This window comes from Gracilinanus agilis, chromosome 5 (genome assembly GCF_016433145.1).
Source record: "Gracilinanus agilis isolate LMUSP501 chromosome 5, AgileGrace, whole genome shotgun sequence".
NCBI classification, from domain to species: Eukaryota; Metazoa; Chordata; class Mammalia; order Didelphimorphia; family Didelphidae; genus Gracilinanus; species Gracilinanus agilis.
In genome coordinates, this window is record NC_058134.1 from 310,794,145 (window position 1) to 310,818,112 (window position 23,968).

Here is a 23,968-nt window from a genome sequence, read left to right on the forward strand (position 1 = left end):
TCCCAGCTGTGTGACCCTGGGCAAGTCACTTGACCCCCATTGCCTACCCTTACCACTCTTCCACCTATAAGTCAATACACAGAAGTTAAGGGTTTAAAATTAAAAAATATATATATATATGGGAAAGTCACCAAAAGCACTGACCTTGTGGGCAAAATAACCTTTTTACTTTCAAATTGCATTCAATAATTCAATGGTAGTATTTAATTTGGTTATTAATATTCATTGAGTCCACATCTCTTTCTTAACATTACTGTTGACTTCTATCTCTCTTTTGGTCCTAATCTCTGAAGTAATTTATAATAGCTGAGATAAACTGGAAATATTCTAGTTTGGGATGAAATTTCTTTATAATCCAATGAAATAGCATTTGTTTCTATATTTATTAACTTATGAACCAATATTTCTATAGCAATTTGTAAGTTATAAACTTTCTGGCAGAGTGGAAAGTACAAAGTAGATTAGGACATTTAGGTTGTAATTTGATATGTCACTAACATGATCTTAGGAAAGTCACTTTNATATATATATATATATAATGACACAAAACAAGTTCCCATATTGGCCATGTCCAAAACCTAATGCCTTAAAATGAATCCATTTCCTCATCCACCTTGTAGAATCACGGTTGATCAGTCCAGAATTCATTAAAAGTTGTTTATCTTTACAGTGTGGCTGTTATTACATAAATTATTCTCCTAGTTCTGCTCATTTCATTTTGGATCAGTTCAGACAAATCTTCCCAGTTTCTCTGAAACTGTTCCCGTCATCATTTTTTACAGCACAATAGTATTCATGCGATGAAAAAATGATGAAGGGAACAGTCTCTGCATTTATAAACATGTAGCAAGTGTAGGCAATCAAGGAAATACTAAATCAAGTCCTGACTTAGGGAATATGTTCACCCTGAAATTTGAACTACAGACACTCATGAGCTGGTTCAAACTAGTTCCAGCACGCCTTTATAATGGGGCAAAATCTTCCAAAGAGATAGAGGAACAAGCCATAGAAGGCCCAGTGCTGTCATCTGGAGAAATGGCATTACTACAGCTCAGAGATCAACGGCAGTAGTCTCAGTAAGTGTTCCCGCCTGAAGGAATGACTCTGGAAGTAAAGGAAATCCATCGGAAAATAAGGAATAAACACGGTTCACTCAGGTTTTGACTTAATTAATTAGCGCATGCTTGTCTCTTAGTAAGATCTACTTACACCCAAAACTTAAAGTTGCTTCGGTGCTTCTAACCATTCCATAGATATTTGAAACTAAGCAGAAATACTTCCCAGCATCTCTCAGTTTGTCAGGGTTGTTGATTACCAGGTTGCCTCCTACCATGCTGTAGCGATCATTTGTCAGATCAATATCCCAGTTATTCATTCTCCATCTATACATAAAACAGACAAATGTCACACAGAGGAGAGGAACTCTAAAAACAGGTTAATACTTTCATGTTACTTTTTAGGAGGGAATAATAGGGGGAAACGAGGAATAGAAAAAAAGTACACACAGACCTCAGTTATAATAATAATCATTAAAATGCTTTAGTACTGATTTTAAAAAATAGAAAAATAAATCAACGGGACAGATTGGAGGAGAATAAAAAATAACCCAGTGTTTGATAAACTTAAATCACCCAGGAAAGAACTCCTTATTTGACAAGATTGGCTGGGAAAACTAGAAAACCACATGGCAGACATTAGATTTAGAATCTTAGCTTGCTCCATATATACCACAATAAACTTGAAATGGATATCTGACCTCAATATTAAAGATCATATGAAAGTTAGAAGAGAGTTTGTCATAGTTATGTCAAGAAGGTGAATTATTAATCAAACAAGGGGCAGAGTTGGTAAAAAAAGACAAAATAGATTATTTTCATACCATGAAATTGACATAAGTAAATATAAATACGCAACTAAAAGTAAAATGAGACCACAAAGCTATTTACCAAAAGATAAATTGTCAAAGGATATGAACAGCTTTCAAAAGAAGAATTATAGGGGGCAGCTGGGTAGCTCAGTGGATTCAGAGCCAGGCCTAGAGACGGGAGGTCCTAGGTTCAAATCTGGCCTCAGCCACTTCCCAGCTGGGTGACCCCGGGCAAGTCACTTGACCCCCATGGCCCACCCTTACCACTCTTCCACCTAGGAACTAATACACAGAAGTTAAGGGTTAAAAAAAATTAAAAAAAGAAAAAAAAAGAATTATAAAACCATTAATAACCATTAGGAAGAATGCTCCAAATCATGAATAAGAGAAATGAAAATCAAAAGAACCATGAAGTTCCACCTCACACCCAGAAAGCTGGCAATGACAAAAGATGACAACAGTCAATGGTGGAGGAATTGTGGAAAGAAAGGTACAGTCTTGATGGGTCTGTGCATTGGTTCAATCATTCCAAAAGCAATTTGGAAATTAATGCAGAGAAGGGACCAAAAATATTCCTATCCTTTGGCCCAAATATTTTATAGGCCAGAGTAGCTAATGAAAAGAAAAGAAAGGCTTCAGATATGCCCAAATAGTTATATCGTTTTATATATTTATTTTATTTTACTTTTATTTTTATATTATATCTTTCCAGAGTCTTTCCCTTTCAGCATTAGAAATGTTATTATATTTAATTAAATATGTATATTCTTATAGTCATAAAGAACTAGAAGCATAATTGGATTCCTTTTGATTAAGGAATAACTAACCAAATTTTAGTACATGAATGCCATATAACATTCTTATGCTATAACGAAAATGAATATGACGGGCACTAAATGCGAATGCATCCTTTCAGAGAGGGTTGTTCAAATAGGAACTGCTTAAAACTGAAAGAAAAAAAGACTGACTTAAAAATGAACTGATTGATGAGAAGTTGACCAATCGGGCCCTTTAGTCCCAAAGACCTATAGATAGAATTTCCGGGATCATCTCTGGGACAGAATGTGGCCTTTGGCCACCAGAGGGAGTGCAGGTCATCAGTTAGAGTAGGACTAATTTAGTGGAATCCTTTTTTGTAACTGAAGAAAATGTGGCCCCTACATATTCGGTGATTGGTCCAAGGTCATCTGGATGTACAAATGAAGAGCTGAGCCAGGACTTTCTTCCTGCCTCTAACTCTAAGTTCTTTCCCTTGTAGCACACAGCTTCCAGGGACGCCTGGGACTGGGAGCTGTTGAGGCCCTCATCCAGTTTCATCCTTTCATTTTACAAGTGAGGAAAAACTGAAGTTCCGAGAGAACGAGCTTACCTGAAGCCAAATGGGTAGTAACAGAACCAGAATCTGACCCTCCTTCCTCCTCCTCTAAACTCCGTCGTTCCCCTGGTTGTGGTCTGCTTATTTTAGTCACATCCTACTCTTTGTGACCCCATTTGGGGTTTTCTTGGTAAGGACACTGGAGTGGTTGGCCATTTTCTTCTCCTGCTCATTTTACAGATGAGGAAACTGAGGCAAACAAGACGAAGCGACCTGCCCAGGGTCACCCAGCTAATAAGTGTCTGAGACCAGACTTGAATTCAGGAAGAGAAATCTTTTCTTACTCTAGGGCCAATGCGCTACCCACTGTGCCACCTAGCTGCCCATGACTTCTCTACTATAGCAACAAAACAAACAATATCCTCGGTCGAGGCAAGTCTGGTGATCACTAGTGCTGGAGCAAGGTCTGTTTCTGACCTAGTGAATCTTGTTTTTATAAATAAAAAAGTTATTTTGTATAATAATATTATTTAATGTATTTATTTTAAAATAGAATTTTATAGTTATCCGATAATAGATTATATATAATAAATAACACTATTTAATTTATTTTTAACTTAATTTAAAAAATCATTGTTTTTCCGCACATGCTCCTAAAATAATATGTGAATTCCAGGCATACACAGAAGGAAAACATTAGGAGGAAGCCAGAATTTAAGACTACTTCAAAGAACCAAGGAAAGTTTGCAGCAGTTGATGTACTTGGCCCTCTTCTGAACTGAAATCTAAAACAATTTAGAATAAGGCTTTAATTTAACTCCTTCTGTTGCTGCCCTGAGACAAAAAGATGGGGAGATGGTGCACATTCAAAAACACTACCTATTTGGGAGGTCCTGGGTTCTAATCTGGCCTCAGACACTTTCTAGCTGGGTGACCCTGGGCAAGTCACTTCATCCCCATTGCCTAGCCCTTACCATTCTTCTGCCTTGGAACCAATATACAGTGTTGATTCTAAGATGGAAGGTCTAAAAAAAAGACTCCCTACCGAAGCTCAGGGTGCTCTCAAGGCTCACCTCTAGGACATCCTGAATAGTGTCTCAGCTATGTGTCTTCTGGGCTTTGGCAATATGGAGAAAGGACATTTTCATGTCAGAGAATATTCTATGATCTGCCATGTTTTTAAAGACACCAACATTATGTAGCGAATGGTACAGTGATATCAGCTCCGCTCTGGCAAGCCTGCAAATTGCTGAGCATCAGAGACCATGGAAAGGTTAGTGGGAGGAGCTGAGGATTTTCTGTCTTTGGTCTAAAAGAGAATCACAGAGACAGAAAGGAACGGAGCTAGAAGCTTGTCTAATCGCCCACCCCGATAGGAAGCTCTTTTAAATCATTTATCTTATATCTTATATGATAAGATACTATCTTATCCCGAATAGGTCTGGGCCTCTCTTCTTTGTGGTGGCCTGTGTGAGACGAGAGGGGCTGTCTTGAGCCGGTCCCCTTCCAGGGCAGACAGGCTGGACGCCAGGAGCCCCCAAGTGAGAGAGCTAAGCCCACTTCACATTGCCGAGTGGAACAGACTCTGAGAAGATATGAGGAGCAGAAGTCTCCATCCTGCTACGTCAGAGATTTGGGGGGATTCCCCAGGACAGTCTCTCTTGGTCGAAGTGAGTTTAATCCCTGCCAGTGGGAGAATTCCTTCATTCTCTATTGTCCGGCATATACTCTTCTATGTATCCTTCCTCTGATTTCTGTTCACTCCCATTTGGATAAATGGGCTTCATGTGGGGAGCTAGATAAAGCGCTGAGGGTTCGCTCGACCCCTAAAATGTTAAGGTGATCAAAAGGTTGGTTCGAATCTAGTCATATCCCCTAGAGTCCAGCGATGGTGAACCTTTTAGAGACTGAGTGCCCAAACTGCAACTCTCACACCACATCTTACCTATATGGGAGGGAGGAAGCACTCCCCTTGGGCTGTTGGGCAGAGCAGTGGGTGATGTGAGAAATGTTCTCAGGGGAGCATGGAGAGAAGGAAGGGAGCAGCCCTCTCTGGGACTGGTGCCATAGGTTTGACAACACAAATATCTAAGGGAGCAGAAGGGTACATTTCTAGCCCTATATGGCCCTTCTCTCTGACAAGTGGTGCCCTTTGGCCTCAACATCCCGCTGCTTCTCCTGGCTAGGCTCTAAATGATCACCCCAGTGCAAACACTAATAATATGGAAATAGGTCCTGATCAATGACACATGTAAAACCCAGTGGAATTGCGTGTCGGCTATGGGAGGGGGTTGGGAGGAGGGGAGGGAAAGAACACGAATCATGGAACCATGGGAAAATTCTCTTAATTAATCAATTAAATAAATTTTTAAAAAAAGGAATGAAAAACCTCCCTTGGAGAAAATGGGGTGGGGTGGGGTGGGGAGAAGAGACTAGAAAAGATTATTCTGCCTCCCTCTGAGGCACACAGTGACAGGTTCCCTCTCTACACGTCAGGTTCTGTACAACTACACAGAAAATTAGGGGGGTAGATTAGACAATCCCTAAGGTCCTCCCGGTTGTAAATGTGAAATGTGAAAAATGCTGCTCAGTCACTGAGCCATATGAGAGTGAAGGTTAGGAGATAAGGAGATGGCCTTTACTTGTAAACAGGAAAGGGGCTAGCTCTGGCCCGGCAGTTCAGGGACACTTTTCCATCTGGGGATTCTTCTGGATAAATGGTATCAATTGGCTGCTCTTCAAAAATCGGTCCAAATCCTTTGCCATCCTCTGCAACTAAAGAAAGCAGAAAATGAATCCAAATGAATTTGAAATCAAAGACATCTGCATTATACCACAAAAGTTAGCTAACTTCCAAAGACTCAAGTCACAAAAATAGAGAGCATAACCATTCCGAATCTTAATGCTAGAAGGGACCTTGGAGGCCATCCAGTTCATGCAAAATATCTATTTTGACCAACAGCCATCTAGCCTTTATTAGAAGACTTCCAGAGAGAGAATCTCTTGAGGGAGTCCAATCCACTTTGGGCTTGTTTTTCTTTCTAACACTCACCTTCTGTCTTAGAACTGATATTAAGTCTTGGTTCCAAGGCAGAAGAGGGGTAAGGAATAGGCAACTGGGGTTAAGGGACTTGCCCGGGTCACTCAGGAAGGAAATGCCTGAAGCCAAGGTAAACCACTTTTGGATAACACCATTGTGATCCAAGGCCATCCAAAGAAAGGTTTTCCTTATGTTGAATCCGAATCTACCTTTAACCTCTTTCTCTTCCTTATGCCCTCTGAGGCAAAATAGAATAAGTGTTGTTGCAAAGTTCTCCAGGGGGGTCCCCTGGAATTCTGGGTGAGGCTCTCCCTGTACCTTTGCAGGGATTCCATGCTTTGCGTCTCCACACAACAGTGTGTGTATAAGAGCCCTACAGAGACTCGAAAACAGCCATCTAGAATGGAGGTTCCTCTTGGCGAGGACAACAGGGGCTGATGACTCCTACCTTTCCTTGCTCTGTACTCAGCCATTGTTGTTGCGGTTATTTTTTTTTAACCAAAGTCCCAAACGGGAAGTAAAATGAGCACTTTAGAGGCACGTGAAATAGAAAAAGAGGATTGTGCCTGGAGCAGTTCGATTTTGTAATGCTCGATTTTCTTTTCTGAGGAATTAACATTTTAATATGTCAGCTATTCCTTGGGCAGATTCAATTGGGTGAATTAGTGGAACTGGGCTCCTCCTCTTCTTATAGACCAATAAAGGAAATCCCCAATAAATTCCCATGACCCTAAGCGTCACAGAAATAATGCTGCCCTTTGGCTGAAAGCCTTCTCCTCAAGAAAAGGAGGAGTAAGAAAAGACGTACTTAGGTATAAGAGCGCATAGGGATATTGGGTAGGAGACAGGCCACGTCTTCCTCCCCCGAAAGCAATCATTTCCATAAAAAATCTGCACGTGTCAGCAGAACGACTTACACAGGATTCAGAAATTTAACTCGAACGCTGACTACGATTGGCTAGGAAGCTCAATTCAAGCTTAATGTGGGGCACAATCCACTGTTGCTTAGCGATGTTTACATTCCGTCTCGCCCTTGAACTGTCCAGAAACTCCACTGGTAAAAATCTACCGGCAAAGCGGCCAGACTAGACGGACGTCTTTCTTCCATGTTCTCTGGTGCAGCTGCTTCCCCTGCCACCAGCTGTTGCCATTCAGGTGGCCGCTGGCATCTTTCCCTGCCATTCTGGTGGATGGTCACTACTGGCACGGAGGACCCACAAAGAAAGGGAACACGAAGCGAAGGACCAAGTCTGACTCCCAACCACTTGGGCCAGGTGAGACACGGGCCAGTTTCCCTTCCTCCACCTGACTCTCTGGATGAAGCGCAGGACAGCGAGAGAGTGGCAGTGGGAAGAGGCGGGCTTCTCCCTTCCACGTCCCTGAATTCAGGGTCTGCAGGCAATGAAAGGACTCGATTATCTCCCCTTGCAAGTCCCTAAGTCACCATCCGCTCCTCTGGCTCAGGAGCCAGCTGGGGCGCCTCATCAGGACGAGTCCAGACCTCTCAGAGACGGCCAGAAATTGGCCCCTTAAGCTTCCACCAAGACATCAGGATGGGAATATGCGTGTGAACTCTTTACAAGCCACGTATGCTCTCAGGAAAACGGAACAAATACACAATGGAGCAAATAAGGGCAGCTAGGCGGGGAAAGAGAGCGGGAAAGAGAGGTCTGAAGATGGGAGGTCCCAAGTTCGAATTTCGCCTAGCTGTGTGACCCTGCGCAAGTCACTTGAACCCAATCGCCTAGTCTAGTCTTTACCACTCTTCTGCCTGGGAACCAATACTTTGTATCGATTCTAATATAGAAGGTAAGGTTTTTTAAAAATGTAAAAATAAACAAAACAGAGCAAATATAAACTTTCTTATATAGGATAACCTTTCAAATCCTTGACGATAACTACCCCGCTCCCCCCTAAGCCTTCTCTTTTCCAGCTCCTTTGACTGATGCTCATGTGACACGACCTCAAGGTCCTTCACTTTCCCGGCTACTCTTCAGGATAAGTTCAGACTAATCAGCATCTTTTCCTAGAACGGAACATGATATTTTAGATGCAATTTTACCAGAGCAGAGTATAAAATCTGTGCACACTTATAAGAACTAACCCTGATCATAAGAGCATTTAGAGAGCACCTGCCACGTGCCAGGCACTGCGCTAAGTGCCTTACTAATAGTATCTAATTTGATTTTCATAACCTTGGAGGGGGGGTGCTAATGTCATTCCCATTTAACAGCCGAGGAAACTGAGGCAAACAAACGTTAAGTGATTTACCCAAGGTTATTCAGCCAGCAAATGTCTGAGGCTATATATGAACTCAAAACTTCTTAACTCCGGGCCCAGGGCTTCACCTACTGCAAAAACCTAGCTGATTGAAACACACACACACACACACACACACACACACACACACATATATATGTATATATGTATATATATATATGTATATATACACACAGTCACACACACCCACGTTTCTATGTCTATGCCTATATTGTTTGGGTTTCATTCTTGTCATCAATGCTACAAACTTGTTATGAAAATACTTGCTTGTACTAAAAGATAAATTGTTTTGTTTCGTTTCTGCCCACTTTCACAGATCCATATGGTCTTCCCGGCCCATTTCTGTTGTGTTTTTAATATAGTGAACTTGGGTGTAATCAGCCCACTTTGAGATTTCCAGGTTCTCTCCCTCTTCCAGATCAGTCACTTTTTAAAGACTAGCCCTATCAGAAAATCCTGTGGAGCCCAATTCATTACTTTCTTCTATTAAAAGAGATTCATTGAAACAATGACTTCAGTAAAATGACAAGACATAAAAGAAATACACAGACTCGGTAGCATTTCTATGTTAGAATAACAAAATCCAGGAGCAAACGAAGTCCTATAAAATGGATAAAACATAATGAAAATCATTCTTATCAAGATATGCTCAAGAAATAAATATACTTACAAAGCACTTGTTAAAGAACGTAAGTGGAAGTACATTCCTTACTTTTAGTTAAGTCAAGCCACTGTAACTAAAATGAAAATCCTTCCTAAATTAATATGTGGATTTCATCATAGGATTAAATAATTTGATGAAACTTCCAAACTTTGATGATGGTATTTTTAAACTAGACAAAATGATATAAAATTCAGTTGAGAAAACAGAAGGTCTAGAATTTCAAGGGAAATAATGAAAAAAGGCAGAAACGGAGGGAAGAATAGTATGTCTAGATCTGAAATTATATTATAAAGCATCATTCATCATAGTTATATGGCACAGATTAAAATAATATGATTTCTATTTTATTTTCTCCTTATTAAGCCAAAATAGATAAGAAAGAAAAAACCAAACTCAATTACATATCATTTGATAACATAGTTTGTAAAGGAATCCTCCATTTGATAATAACTGATGGAAAATTTGAAAACAGTTTGATAGAAATTAGACTAGACCAATATCTTATGCCATATATCAAAATAAGCCAAAAATGTATACATGAAAAAATGGAATCTGATTGATTAAGAAGAGAAGGGGTCAACTGGGGAAAATATTTGTTCCAAAAGGCTCTGCTCCCCAAGATATATAGGAGAATAACATAAATATCAAAGGTAGAGGTAAAAGTCAGAATAGAGAGCATTTCTGCTGTGCCCTCCCATCCTGATCCTTTAGACAACTTTAAAAAACATATAAAATCCAAAAATTGACTGAAATAAATGAAAAAAGATCACAATGACTTATTTTGTTTTAGCTAAAGGCATTGCAAGAGGATAAAAGACACTAAGTTGGGGAGTAGTCAGGACCATGCCCTGGTAGAAGTGATAACAGTTATGGAGCTTAGAGTCAGCATCAAGTAGCAGCAGTTGAAACAGAAGCAGTCTAGTGCCTAAGGAAATAAGCAAATGAATTCATTGAAAGAAAGATATTACAGGTTATATTATCAGAAAGATAGATTATCAGGCACAAGACCATCTGAAAGCTCCTTTACCCATTATCCACTTCCAAAGTACAGTTCTAGGACAGAGAGCAGAAATTATAGTCTGCAGTCATGAAGACACAGAGACTGTACCTAGGTTAAAAAAAAAAAAAAAGCATCCTCCAGATATAGTCACAGAAGCTCAGGCTAGCCATCTTTCTACAGGTGAACAGGCTCTAAATGTAACAGAAAGTATGAAGCCAAGAAATAAAGTGGAAAAATGAGTACACAATAACAAAAAAATTACACAACCATAAAATCTTCAATGGTGATAGAGAGGCTCATGACATAAAGTCAGAAAATAATCACTTGAAAATGTCTGCAAGCAAAACTTGAAAGAAAGATGCAGATTGGAATGAGTTCCTAAAAGAGCTACAGAAAGAGAAATTTTTACGAGCAAAAAAATTGTTTTTAATCTATGAGCAGTGGAGGTAAAAATGAGAAAATAAATGACAGCAAAGCAAAAATATATATAAAAAGAGAATTAACAGTGTGGTAAGAAGAAATACAAAACTTCAACTTTACTGAAGAAAATAACTCCTTGAAAATTAAATTGGTCAAATAGAAGCTAAGCACTCCACGACACATCAATAAATAATAAAACAAGCAAAAAAAAAAAAGAAGATAATATGAATATCTTATCAGAAAATCAACTGACCTGGAAAACAGATTGAGGAGAGATAATTTAAAAATTATTAAAATACTTGAAAGCTACAATCATAAAAGGGCCTAGATATCAAATTTCAAGAAATTATAAAGGAAAATGATCCTAATATCATAGAAAAGTATACACTAAAATAAGCCACTAATTATCTCTTGAAAGAGATTCCAAAATTAAAACTTTTAGTAATTTTGTAGCCAAATTACAGAGCTCCCAAGTTAAAAAGAAAATATCACAAGCAGCCAGAAAGAAACCATTCAAATATCATGAAGCCACGGTCAAGATCACACAAGATTTAGCAGTTGCCATGTTAAAGGAGTGAAGGGATGAGAATATAATATTTAGTAAGTCGAAAGAGCTAGGATTATAAGCAAGAATAACTTACCTAGAAAAACCAAATATAATCCTTCTAGGGAAAAAAATAAATATTGAAGGAAATAGAAGATTTTCAAGTTTTCCTGATGAACATACCAAAGCTAAACATAAAATTTAATTTTCAAATACAAGACTCAAGAGAAGCACAAAAAGATAAACATGGAAGAGAAATAATTAAGGTTAAGTTGTTTGCAATCTTATATGAGAAGATGATACACATAATTCCTAAGAACTTTATCATCACTGAGGTAATTAGAAGGATTCTTCATAGACCATGTATAGGAGCAAGTTGATTATATTGGGATCATGAAAAAAAATGGAGTGGCAAGAAAGAGGGTTGTACTGGGAGAAGAGGGAAGGGAGGTGAAAAAAGGGGGAAATTATTTTATATCAAAAATAAGAACTTTTACAGTGGAGGGTGTAGGAGGTAAATAAATACTTAGGAAGTAGTAGAGGGAGAAGGGGATGAATGAGGAATGATTGGGCAAAGTGGGTTAACTGCCTGACACACAAATACACTGGGGAATCACACTCAACCCCACAAACACAGGACACAGCTGGGAGTGAGTGGTGACAGGGTCGAGAATGGCAGTTAGACCCAAATGTCTTAACTAAGCCAGGGAATAAACAACTCAGTTAGTGAGTTCTTGCCTGGTTGTAGAGAAGGAAAGTAGTCAATAAGTTATAAAAGCTATTTAATAGGGGGCAGCTGGGTAGCTCAGTGGAGTGAGAGTCAGGCCTAGAGACAGGAGGTCCTAGGTTCAAACCCGGTCTCAGCCACTTCCCAGCTGTGTGACCCTGGGCAAGTCACTTGACCCCCATTGCCCACCCTTACCACTCTTCCACCTATGAGACAATACACCAAAGTACAAGGGTTAAAAAAAAAAAAAAAGCTATTTAATAAAGTCTTGGGAAGGAAGGTGGGATTAGGTTAGTCTAAGCCAGTGATTCCCATAGTGGGTGCCACCACCCCGTGGTGGGTGCTGCAGCAATCCAGGGGGGCGGTGATGGCCACACTTTTTTTATACTACATTCTATTCTGAGTTCAATAAATAGTTTCATAATTTCCAGGGGGCGCTAAGTCATATTTTTTTCTGGAAAGGGGGCGGGAGGCCAAAAAAGTTTGAGAACCACTGGTCTAAGGTAAGGCTAAGGGATCTGCCAACTGCCAATAGAACATGCTGGCTTCACAGACCTAAGCACAGACCCACAGCCAAGCTAGGAATCAGGAGTGACTGCTGTGGGCTTTGGAGTCAAAGGGGATTTCTCACGCTCCTGGAGATGATGCACCAAGGCTGAGACCACGATGTTCAGGTAGATGAATAAATCCTTGTCAGCCAATAAATCCACAGACTGGGTTAGAGATACTCTGTGGCTGGTCTACCCAATCACAGAGACATGCCATTCCCTCAGGCTTGATGCTTGCCAGATGTCTCCCCAATATCTCCAAAGACAGGATACAAACTGCTAATTGGATCCAAAATGCCACACACCCCTTGCTCCCCGCTCCTGGCAGTTCAGAGTCCCAACAACCACTCCTCTTCCTGCATTCTATCTAGAACGTCCACCTCTTCCAGCAAAGCTCCTGTGTCCTGCTATGTGTGCAGTGCTGTTTCCTCTCTATCTTCATGTCCTACCTTATCTTTGTCTACAACAAGGGCAACATTTAAGCCTCCCTCTCATCTAAATCAGGTCAAAGAAAAATATATACATATACACACACACTCATAGTATAGGGTATAGAAATCTGTCTTATCTAACCGGGAAGCAGGGAAGAAGGAGAATAGGAAAGAGGGAGGAGTTCCTGAGCACTTCAAATACTTTAATTTATGCAAAGGATATCAGTAGAAAATCTTACCTGCCAAACAGGATAGGAAGCGCATTGAAATTAGGTAACTGATCAAAAACCACATCTTCATCTTGCATTCAACTCCCAAAGAACTTCATGAAGCTTTGTCTTGCGTAGTCAGGAAATAATAAACACCTATAGCAGGAAAGAAGGAAAGTATGAAAACATATGGCTGCGAGTGCTGGTTCACTACAGCTGGTAGGAAGTGGGGCGAAGACTTTTTGAGCAATAGTGAGTTAATGTACCAATCCACTGCTGAGCAGTACGGCTAAGGCCACAGCTCTCTTTAAACTCACTGGGCTTCACCCTCACCTCTTGCCCCTCCTCTCTCATCCCCATAGACTCTCCTTCCCCACCACCCCCAGCCCCAACAAAGTCCAATGAGTTTAAAGCATGATAAAAGTGAAGTGCAGTTAGAACATCTACACCCTAGAGAAGGACGCACCTTTTCCAAGTATGTGCTGAGCACCTCACAGGGATACCTGAAGATAGGGATACTTTTTGATTCCTCAATTAATAGAAATAAGCCCTTTAGAGCTGTGATGGGTAAACAGAAGACTGGAAAGGAAAGGAAAGGAATTGTTCAGCTGAGTGTGGGTCAAAGAACAAAACGATTCTCTCTCCAGACTATGCTTATAGTTTCGCTGGTCACTAAGATATCATTCTACAAATGTTCCTCTTACTGTTCATCTGAAAATTATAAAAACAGAATGGCAAGAATGTTTCCCCCTAGCTCTCTGTTCTCGATTTAGATACAAAGGGTCTTCTAGTCTCTATTTAAAAATGCACACAAGTCTGTACAAAATTTCCCCCTAGTATTCCAATTTTATTATGACAGTGGCCATCCCATGTAGCATTTCTCAAAGATAGGACACTTAGGTGACCTGTATGTTCTGGCTCGGGCACTTTACTGTGGTCACCTCTGGGGAACTTTGTCCCACTTTGAAGGATTTGGCACTCTGAGATGAAACAGAGCAAACACTGGCTTTTTCCTTGTTCCTTTCCCACCCTTCCCTACCTCTATGGATGGAGTAGGTAGGGATAGGTGGGGGGAAGTTGTATCAAAGCTCCCTAGAGAAGACTGGGCAGAGTACCAAAAACTTCACATTTAAAATTTTAAATTAATTTAATTGATTAATATATTTGCTAATTACATTAAAATTCTTAGGTATCTCTCTCACTCATTTGCCTCCTCATACTAGAGAAGGAATCATTTGTTTTATAAATATGTATATGTAAAACCATGTCTTTTATCTTTATGTTTATCAGTCCTTTCTCTGGAGTTCACCATTTACAAGTTATTCTTCAAACATTATTTCTGTAGTTTATAATATTCTCCGGGTTCTACTTGTTTTGCTTTTCAAATTTTGTGTAGGTCTTTCAGTGTTTTGTTTTATTTTTTACCTGCTCATTATTTATAGCACACCAGCCTGCCGTTACAATCATAAGCCCCTGGAGGTTCAGACTGTGTTATTTGGAATTTTGGGGGTTCATTTGAGTTTTAAATATTTAGATATATGACAAACTTCCTGTGGATGTTTAGGGGGCTTGGAAACTACATTTCCCATGATTCCTCTTGTAATGCAGGTAGACAGGAAGTGTGTTTACGTAACAGAATGGTATAAGATTCCTGGGGTCATTGGAGGCGGTCTCTTTTGGTACCTGTGCATGCTCTTTGGTACGTGGGGGCCAGGTGGGAGAAGGTATGGTGGGCTCTTTGAATTAGATCTTAGCAAGCGTGTAGTCATCTATATTTTTACCAACATGGCCTTAATTAAAATATTACTTCTCCTTTTAATATCCATCTATATTTATTATAATTACAACAAGACCCCTCCCTGGGTCCAGAGTGTCCCTGAAACAAAAGGTCACAGGTGGCTGACCAGTGGCAGACTGACAAAATGCCAAGCCTTGCTCCTAGACACACCTGACCTTACCTTGAAAATGTGCCACACCTTGAACCCTGCCATTTTGCTTCCAAATCCAGTACCTGTCCCTGTGCATGAGTTGACCTGATCTTAGGGATAACACCCCCTAGAAAATCCAGACCTTGAGCAGTACATGGATGAGTCCAGTTTCATCAAAGAGAAAGAGAGTGGATACTTGATAGTGAGTCTTGATGCCACCACAGAGGATAGCCAACTCTCTCTGGGTACCTCAGCAGAAAGGCAGGACTCATCATGCTCACAAGAGTGCTAGAATTAGCTGAAGGGAAGAGGCTTAAAGTATACACAGACTCCAAGTATGCCTTCACCTTTTACAGGCACATGGTGCCATATGGAAGGAGATGAGGGTTCTTACCACTAAGAACTCCCTCTGGAAACACAGTCCCAATATTGTGCAACTCCTCCAGGCAGTAACCTGACCCCTGGAGGTAGCCGTCATTGCCTATAGGGGACATCAAAAGGGGGAGTCAGGGGAGACAAGAAGGAATAAAAGAGCAGATGCTGCTGCAAAACATGCAGCCAGAGGGATCACCCTCCTAACCTAATCCCTTCTCCCTCTCCTCCCTTCAACTACAGAAGCATTACATCCCAGGGACCCTTAGAATGAGTGTATCAAGGCTGAAAAGAGGGGTTTAAGGAAAAGAAAGGAAGTGACTGGCTTCAGTCACCCATAGGACAATTCCTTCAGGAAGAGGCGAAGGTTCTCCTGAGAGAAATCATCCCAAGTTTTGGCTTCCCACATTTACTCCAGGGTGACAATGGGATTACTCAATAAGTAGCCAGGCTCCTGGGGATTAAATACCACCTGCACTCTGCATGGCATCCTCAGTCATCAGGGAAAGTAGAGAAAATAAATCATACTTTCAAGAGAATTCCTAATATCAGATTAACTGTTTTCTTTCCTAGGCTAAGTATGAAGTGCACTTGGTTCCCTCTTCTCTTATTTGCATCTCTACAGTGTTTATTATAATTAGTTATCAATTAGTTATCTAGTCTAATTAGAAGCAGAGATATAGACAAGAGATAGAGTTGTAATTGAATACTATTTTCTATGAGAGAGAGAATAGCCACAGAATGTTTGCTGCGGGCTCTTTAAGGAGAAGCCTTGGAAATAGGACTGAGGGTTCTTTAAGAAGACATCAGAAAGAGAATTTGCATGTTGGGAAGGTAGTTACAGAACTCCCTTGCTTGAGCAGGATGGCTGGAGACTTTTCTCTGAGGACTATTTGTTAGGAGATTTCTGTGAGAGTTAATTCTGAGAAGTTGGGTGAACATTTGTGAAGCTGATTGTTTGGGATTGAGAGTTTTCTCCCAGAGAGAGAGAGAATAAACTGCCAGGAGGGGGCTCTGTTTCCTCTCACTGGAACAGCATCAGTGTCTGACTCCCTACTAGGAGAGTCATACTAGGCTAGCAATCTTCTAAGAGTCACATTTGACAGTTAACTGAGGCAGCTTGTGGATTTTCATAGATATTTTAAGGAGTTAATATAAATCAAAGTTCATAATTTTAGAATATGCTAATAAAATAGAATTTAATCTGTAGTCAATTAGTGTATGAAAGTGTAGTATCTATTTTGGTAGACAAAGAAGACATCCTGTGAGGGGCAGTTTGGGTTCTGGGTTTTAGTTAGAAATATTAGTAATTAGAGTAAGATATTTTCTGCTTTACTCCTACCTCCTTTATCCTGTCCTGCCTCTCCTGATAGTTAAAAATAAATAAGTGTTAGATTAAGCTGTGTCCGGCCAGTTTATCCACCACCTTGAATGTAGATACCCTGACAACATTAGCCTCTATCACCTGATTAGTATCAGTTATCAATATCAAAGACCCATAACAAGATCAATATTACCCATAACAACAGACTATTGGAAAGCCAGAGTGAACCTGACATGCCATCTTTCAGCTCTCTAGGACTATAGCTCAGAGAGAGAATCTTACTAACTCTTTGGCACTCCCTTATATCTCTCCTTCCCTACGGCACCTGCTGGTATTGCCTCAAACCCCCTTTGCTCACACTATTTCTTCTTTTGCTATTTGGCCTCTTCCAGTTTAAGTGCTTTGTTAAATTTTTGGCCTCTTAGCTTTTCTAGTTCAGTTCCAGATGGTGGCTATTGTCCAACCACTGGATGCTGCTGCTCTTGCCTTCCCTTCCCAGGAACCTCCATCCCACCAAGGAATATAGCACTCTGTGCTCATCCCTGACCCTATGCCCCTATTTAGCAGGAAGTAGTTCCAGCAGACAACAGAGCAAACCAAACACAGATCAAAGTGGACCATGGCTAAAGTGGCATCAGTTCCCTGGAGACACAGGGCAACAATTGTCCAAACAAATGACCCCTTTCTTAGCAATTAAGCAAGATAAAAAGCATTCCTGAAAGCCTGTACCCACCTCCACACTTCCCTTGCCTCACCTTATGTCCCTTACTTACCTATTTGCTACATCTTTTACTAGCACCTCTATTAATGTATTCTCTTATAATAAAGCTTGTTCCTGTCATGGAGTTGTCATTTCTTTGGACAGGACCCTAATCCCCTTTCCCACATCAACTCTACTCTCTTTTCCCTCTGCCTTCCCCTCCAGGATGGAGAGCAGGCAGCTCTCTCGTTCTGACACTCTCTGCTGGGGTTTGGAAAAAAGGGAGAAGCTCCCCTTCTTCCCCCAACCCCCTGACAAAAATGGAGACTGAATGCATGGCATATTTCCTGACAAGGAAAGCCGGAGTCTGGGCCTTGAGCTTCTAGCTCTTTCCTCTGTTTCATATTCTTTTCCTGAGCCCAGAGATCAAAAAGTTGTCTTGGGGTTGGGGTGTCTACACATTCTTGGAAGCTGGGACCACCTGTGACCCACAGTCATCACTAACTGGCGATTCTCAGAGAAGGTGTTCTTGGATAGGAGGAGGAAGTCCATGGGCCTTGGTTTATCCTCAGATGTGGACCTTGTAGGGGTTGTTTATCCAGTGTGGAGCTGAGCCAAAAGACAAGCATTCAGCCAAGTCGCGACTTTGCTCATGCTCTGCTGTTTTAAGTATCTCTTTTTCAGTAAAACAGCAAACATGAATTACTGCTGTTTACCGAAGTCACTGTCAGTATACTCGTGAGGTTGTTGGGGTGCTGAGCATTTCTTTTGGGTGGCAAATAGAAACAGCTGTCCTAGGTCTGATCTACACTGGATGGCCACATCTTTCTGTTCTCAGCGTTGGAGAGGCCCTAAACATGAGCCAGACCAAAACTCTGATCATTTCCCAGGGACCTCTGGGGTGCAGGTGTAAAGAGGCAGAGTGGAAAAGAAAGACGCTGATTCCTCATTCAAGAGGACTTGGTGAACACACAGATGCAGAGCTGAGAAGGGCCTCCAGTGGGGAGACAAATAGGCTGAGTATCCCAGATCTCTGGGTTTTGTGTCATTAAACTCTGAATGCTTGAACCTGGCTCTGCTTCCAAGCCTCCCTTCACATACAAGTGTTGTCTGTTTCAAACTCTAGGCTGTGTAGCATTCATCCCTTCCTTCCTTCCTTCCTTCTTTCCTTCCTTCTTTCTTTCTTTCTTTCTTTCTTTCTTTCTTTCTTTCTTTCTTTCTTTCTTTCTTTCTTTCTTTCTTTCTTTCTTTCTTTCTTTCTTTTTTGGAGCAGTGGACAATGTGAGCTAAATTGTAATCTTCTGAATATAGATTGAGATTAAGTGTGTATGATCAAGCATTAATATCACACAAATGAATGAATGTTCAAATGTGACGGTGGGACCACCAATGAGAATGTCTATTTTGTCTAGATTATCTGGAATCTGGGTTATAAGATCTATGTTGGAGAGCAAGGGGGCATCTCAGATAATGGAGAAGCTCTGAGGTCCCATTCATTAAAGGGGGCCAGGTTAGTAAATGGTTATTGACTTGCGACTCTGCCTCAGTTGTTTTATTGCACATTGGACACATTTCTAGTGTTAGACATTAAGAGATTTGGAGGAATTTTTCCTATAGTTGCTCATAGGTGGGTCATAATTCTTTTGAGAGTCATTTGTTCATATCATTAGATATCCATTGACATCCATTCAGGAATGATGCTTACTCATATATATTAGTTGTTTTTTTTTTTTAATTTTAAACCCTTAACTTCTGTGTATTGACTTATAGGTGGAAGAGTGGTCAGGGTGGGCCATGGGGGTCAAGTGACTTGCCCAGGGTCACACAGCTGGGAAGTGGCTGAGGCCTGACTTGAACCTAGGACCTCCTGTCTCTAGGCCTGGCTCTCAATCCACTGAGCCACCCAGCTGCCCCCTATATTAGTTTTTAATATATATGCATGCATGCATATATACATGTGTTCCATGATTCCATTACATTCCATCTCCTTCAACGAACTGCTCCTTCTGTCATACCCAATCATTAATTTTTAATCTCTCCCTCTCTACTTGCTTATTTCCTACTGCTTAAAAACATGCCCATGTCTCCCTTATCCTGAAAACACCCTCACTTGATCCTTTTATGCCTGCTAATTACCCCTGTCTCTCTTCTACCCTTTGTAGCTAAACTCTTTGAAAAGGCTGTCCACCATAGATGGATGCCTCGGCTTTCTCTCTTCTCGCCATCTTCTTAACCTCTTTACAGTCAGGCTTCCAATATTATCATTCTACCAAAACTGCTCTCTCCAAAGGTACAAAGGATCTCTTTAGTTGGTAGATCTAATTGTTTTTCCCCCCTCAATCCTCATTCTTCTTGACCTCTCTGCAGACTTTGACACTATTTATCACTGTCTCCTCCTTGATACCGATTTCTCTCTAGGTTTGGGGGATACTTCTTGTTTTCCTCCTCCTCGAATCATCCCTCCTGTCTCTTTTGCTAAATCCTCTTCCAGATCATGCCTTCTAATTGTAGGAGTTCCTCAGGACTCTGTCCTGAGCCCTCTTCTCTTCTCCCTCTTTACTACTTCACTTGGTTATCTTATCAGTTCCCAGGGATTAATTACCCTTTTTATGTTAATAATACTCAAATTTGCCTTTCCTTACATCTTGAACTATATGTCCAGTAAATATCTTACTCAAGATAACCAAAGCGGAAGTCATTATGTTTTCCCCTAAGCCCTCCCCTTTCCCACCTCCTAGTCTTCTTAGGTTCACAATCCAGGAGTCATCTTAGATTCTTCATTATGTCACCCACCATATCCAAGCCGTCACCAAAGCCTGCCAAATTTCCATTTGCAACATCTAATGCACCCCATTCTTTCCTCTGACACCGCTGCCACTCTAGTGCAGGCCTGCATCCTCTTATGCCTAGATTACTGCAATGTCCTGCTGCTGGATCTGCCTGACTCAAGACTCTCTCTTCCACAATCATTCTCCCTTCAGCCCCTAAAGTAACTTTCCTAAAATGCAGCTTCAATCATGAGACTCTCTCTACCCAGTAAACACCAGTGGCTTTCTATTGCTTTCAGGAGCAAATTCAAAAATTTCTACCATTCAAAGCCCTCATAAACTAGCCCCTTCCCACCTTTCCAATCTTTTTACCTCTTCATCCCCAATATATGTTTCCCCAAGAAAGACACTCCATCCCTTCACTCTAGGCATATTCTCCGGCAATTCCTCAAGCCTGGGATGTTTTCCCTCTTGCACATCAACTATATTCCTGGCTTCCTTCTGTCTTGTCTGCCATATTTAATGTCCACTTGGGTGGGGGGGGGGTGACAAGAGCTCTTTCCACTTTCATATTATTCGCCTATTCTTCTAGATAATCTGAAACTTATAATATAATGGCCAAGTACAATGTCTTTTCTGATCAGAGGACTGAAACTTAATCTGCAGTGCGGTGCAATCTTTACCTTGAGAGGCATCTTAGAGGGTACTATGGTGGCCCTTTACCCTTGTGGTCCCCTCTGTCCTGTCCATCTTTAGGTAGTGAGGACTGCTAACTAACCCATCCCAGAGATATTACCTATGACTTGGACTTTGGCTAATTCTTGAGCTCCTATTTCAACCCCCAAAATTAATTAAATAAAACAATTTAAATAATAAAGTACAATCTTCTGCAGAAAGCCTCCCCCCAACCCCTCTTCATTCCAATGCCTTTCCTCTGTGGATTCTTTCCCGCTTTACCCTGATTTGCATTGATCTGTTTGCATATCTCTGACCTCTGCCACTGACTGTCTTTTGCCTCTTTTTGTAACCCCAGCACTTAGCACCATGCCTGATACATAGTGTTTGATAAATGTTTATTGAATTGAATTGACTATCAGCTCCTCTTCGGAGACATTTTACTAACCCTAACCCTAACCCTTTTATCTTTACTCCACTGATTTTTGGCAAAAACTTCTTAAGTTTGGGGGAATTGGGATTATTTTTTCTTTTGTGATTTTGGTCTCCTCTTTTCTTTGCCTGACTGTCCCCCCCTGTCTGTGTTGTGAAAAACAGTGACATCAGTTCTCCTCCAATTTCTTTTAATGATATGACTTTTTATATTTCTGTCAAATATCCACTTAGAACTTACGCCAGCATATGTTATCCCTTTGGAGGTGTGAACCTGTTTTTGACAAATTGCTTTCAACTGACTCATCTCAGCAGTTTCTGTTCTCTTGAGCATCAATAGTTTTTGTATTCATACACAGAGCACATCCTCAGGTCCTAGACGCTCTGGTTTATCAAACAGTGGCTAATTTAGTTTGGTTCTTATTCTTATCTAGTGTTACTGTTTTGCTTTCTGCCAGTGATGTTATGCAGATGTAGGGTTTAAGAAATATTTATGGCAGCCAACTAAGTTTATTTAACCAGAGTTTCCAAATGCAAATAACATTGAACTTGGTGTTTGAAAGGATGTCCGAATAAAGGGTAGAGTAGTGGTAGAGGAATAGAACTGATTAGGATTGAAGTGATGAACTCTTCCTCCCTGGGACTACGTAAGGGTAAACCAATAGAGGTGGGGAGCCAAGAAGAGCAGAGTAGCAGAACCTGGCAGAAGCTAAATAGGTGGAGGCAAAGGGTGTACTGGGAGATACACGGTAGTAAGAAATCACTGCTTTGGGGCCTCAGACACTTCCTAGCTGTGTGACCCTGGGCAAGTCACTTAACCCCCATTGTATAGCACTTACCATTTTTCTGCCTTAGAACCAATACACCATATTGATTCTAAGACAGAAGGTAAGGGTTAAAAAAAAAGCCACAATGAAATCATTGCTTTTGCTTGGATAGATAATTGCATTCTTGGCCACCAGCCATCAGTGAGCAGCACCTAAATATTTGTTTCCTTTTTAACTTTTCAATTCCTATATGTGATCTCAACTGCCTAACTGAGAAACTAGTGGCCACAGACTTAGGCTAATGTTTTTGGCACTAGTTGAGACTGGGAAAAGGGATTTTTGTTTATCTTGGTTTCCCATTTAACTGATTTTTCTTTCTTTTTTCTTTTTACCTTGAAGAGATAGTATAAGGAACATTTTTCCCTTAGCAGAAGCTAGATTTCAGTGTAAGAAAGTCCTTAGAATCAACAGAAGAGAGAATATAGGAATCCTCAAGGGAATTAATGAAAAAAAATAGGAAGGAAGGTGGCCTATTTGTAGCTGATCTCAAACTATATTCTAAAGCAGCCACCATCAAAACAATTTGGTAGGGGACCAGTGGAAGGCAGATTAGGTACTCAACACACAGTAGTAAACGACCACAGTAAGTTGCCCTTTGACAAATCCAAAGATCCCAGCTTTTGGAAGAAGAGCTCAAGATTCCACAAAGACTGCTGGGAAAACTGAAAGACTATGGCAAAAACTAGCCTAAACCAACATCTCCCACCACATAGCAAGGTAAAATCAAAATGGACACATGATTTAGAAATAAAAGAAGACACTATCAACAAATGAGGGGAGCACAGAATAGTGTGACTTACGGATAAGGGAAGAATTTATGACCAAATAAAATAAAGAGAACATTATGAGATTTTAAAGAGATAACTTTGCCTGCATTAAATTAAAAGGGTTTTGCCTAACCAAAACCAATGTAAACAAGATTAGAGGGGGTGGAATTTTATAGCAGCTGACTCTGACAGAGGCCTCATTTGTCAAATATATAGAGAAAGGATTCAAATTTACAAGAATACAAGTCATTCCCCAATTGATAAATGGTCAAAAGATACAAACAGATCATTCTCAGATAAATTAAAATTATTTTTAGTCGTGAAAAAATGCTCCAAATCACTTATGATTAGAAAAATGCAAATTAAAACAACTCTGAGATATCAATTCACACCTATCAGACCGGCTAATATGACCAAAAAGGAAAATGATCAGCGTTGGAGGAAATATGTGAAAACTGGGATACTAATAGACTGTTGATGGAACTGTGAAGTGACACAACCATTCTGGAGATCGATGTGGAACCATGTCCAAAGGTCATAGTACTCTGCATACCCTTTTAGCACCGTGGAATCACAGTGAGGTCTGATACCAAATAGACCAAAGATAGTAGAAAAGTACCGACTCGAACAAAGATATTGAAAGCAGCTCTTTTTGTGGTGGCCAAGAACTGGAAACAAGGGGACGTCTGAACAAGTTGTGGTACATGATTGTAATGAAATGCTATGGCACCATCAGAAATGACAAACAGAATGACCTTTAAAAACCTGGCAAGACTTCCATGAAGTGATGCAGGAGAATATTGTACATGATAACAGCAATTAATGCACAATGGTAAACTATGATGCAAGGATCCAAGACACATGACCAAAAAAGCCACCCACCAACACTGACTGGCACAACTGATGGAGCCTAAATGCACATTGAAATATGCCATTTTTTACTTTATGTCCTTCATATATTTTTTTCATGTATGAGCGATATGTGTCTTCTTTCCCAACATGATGAACATAGAAATAGGCATTACATAATAGCACAAATATAAGTTAGGTCATGTTATCTGCCATCTTGGGGAGGAGGGAAGAGAACATAGATCACAAAATGTCAGAAAATTATTCTTGAAATTGTAACA

The 23,968-nt window shown here is 40.5% G+C and overlaps 1 protein-coding gene across 1 annotated transcript in view; it reads right to left on the reverse strand.

Annotated features, from left to right (window-relative positions):
* The window catches only part of CNTN1 (contactin 1), an 80,230-nt gene extending 67,088 nt beyond the window's left edge, over positions 1–13,142 (reverse strand). The window contains exons 1-3 of the mRNA XM_044678101.1: positions 13,076–13,142; positions 5,825–5,957; positions 1,210–1,382 (exon numbers count right to left, since the gene is read on the reverse strand). Coding sequence (XP_044534036.1) covers positions 1,210–1,382; positions 5,825–5,957; positions 13,076–13,136 — 367 coding nt within the window. The 5' untranslated portion in view covers positions 13,137–13,142. The remainder of the gene's footprint in view (positions 1–1,209; positions 1,383–5,824; positions 5,958–13,075) is intronic.
* Positions 13,143–23,968: the final 10,826 nt, after the last annotated feature.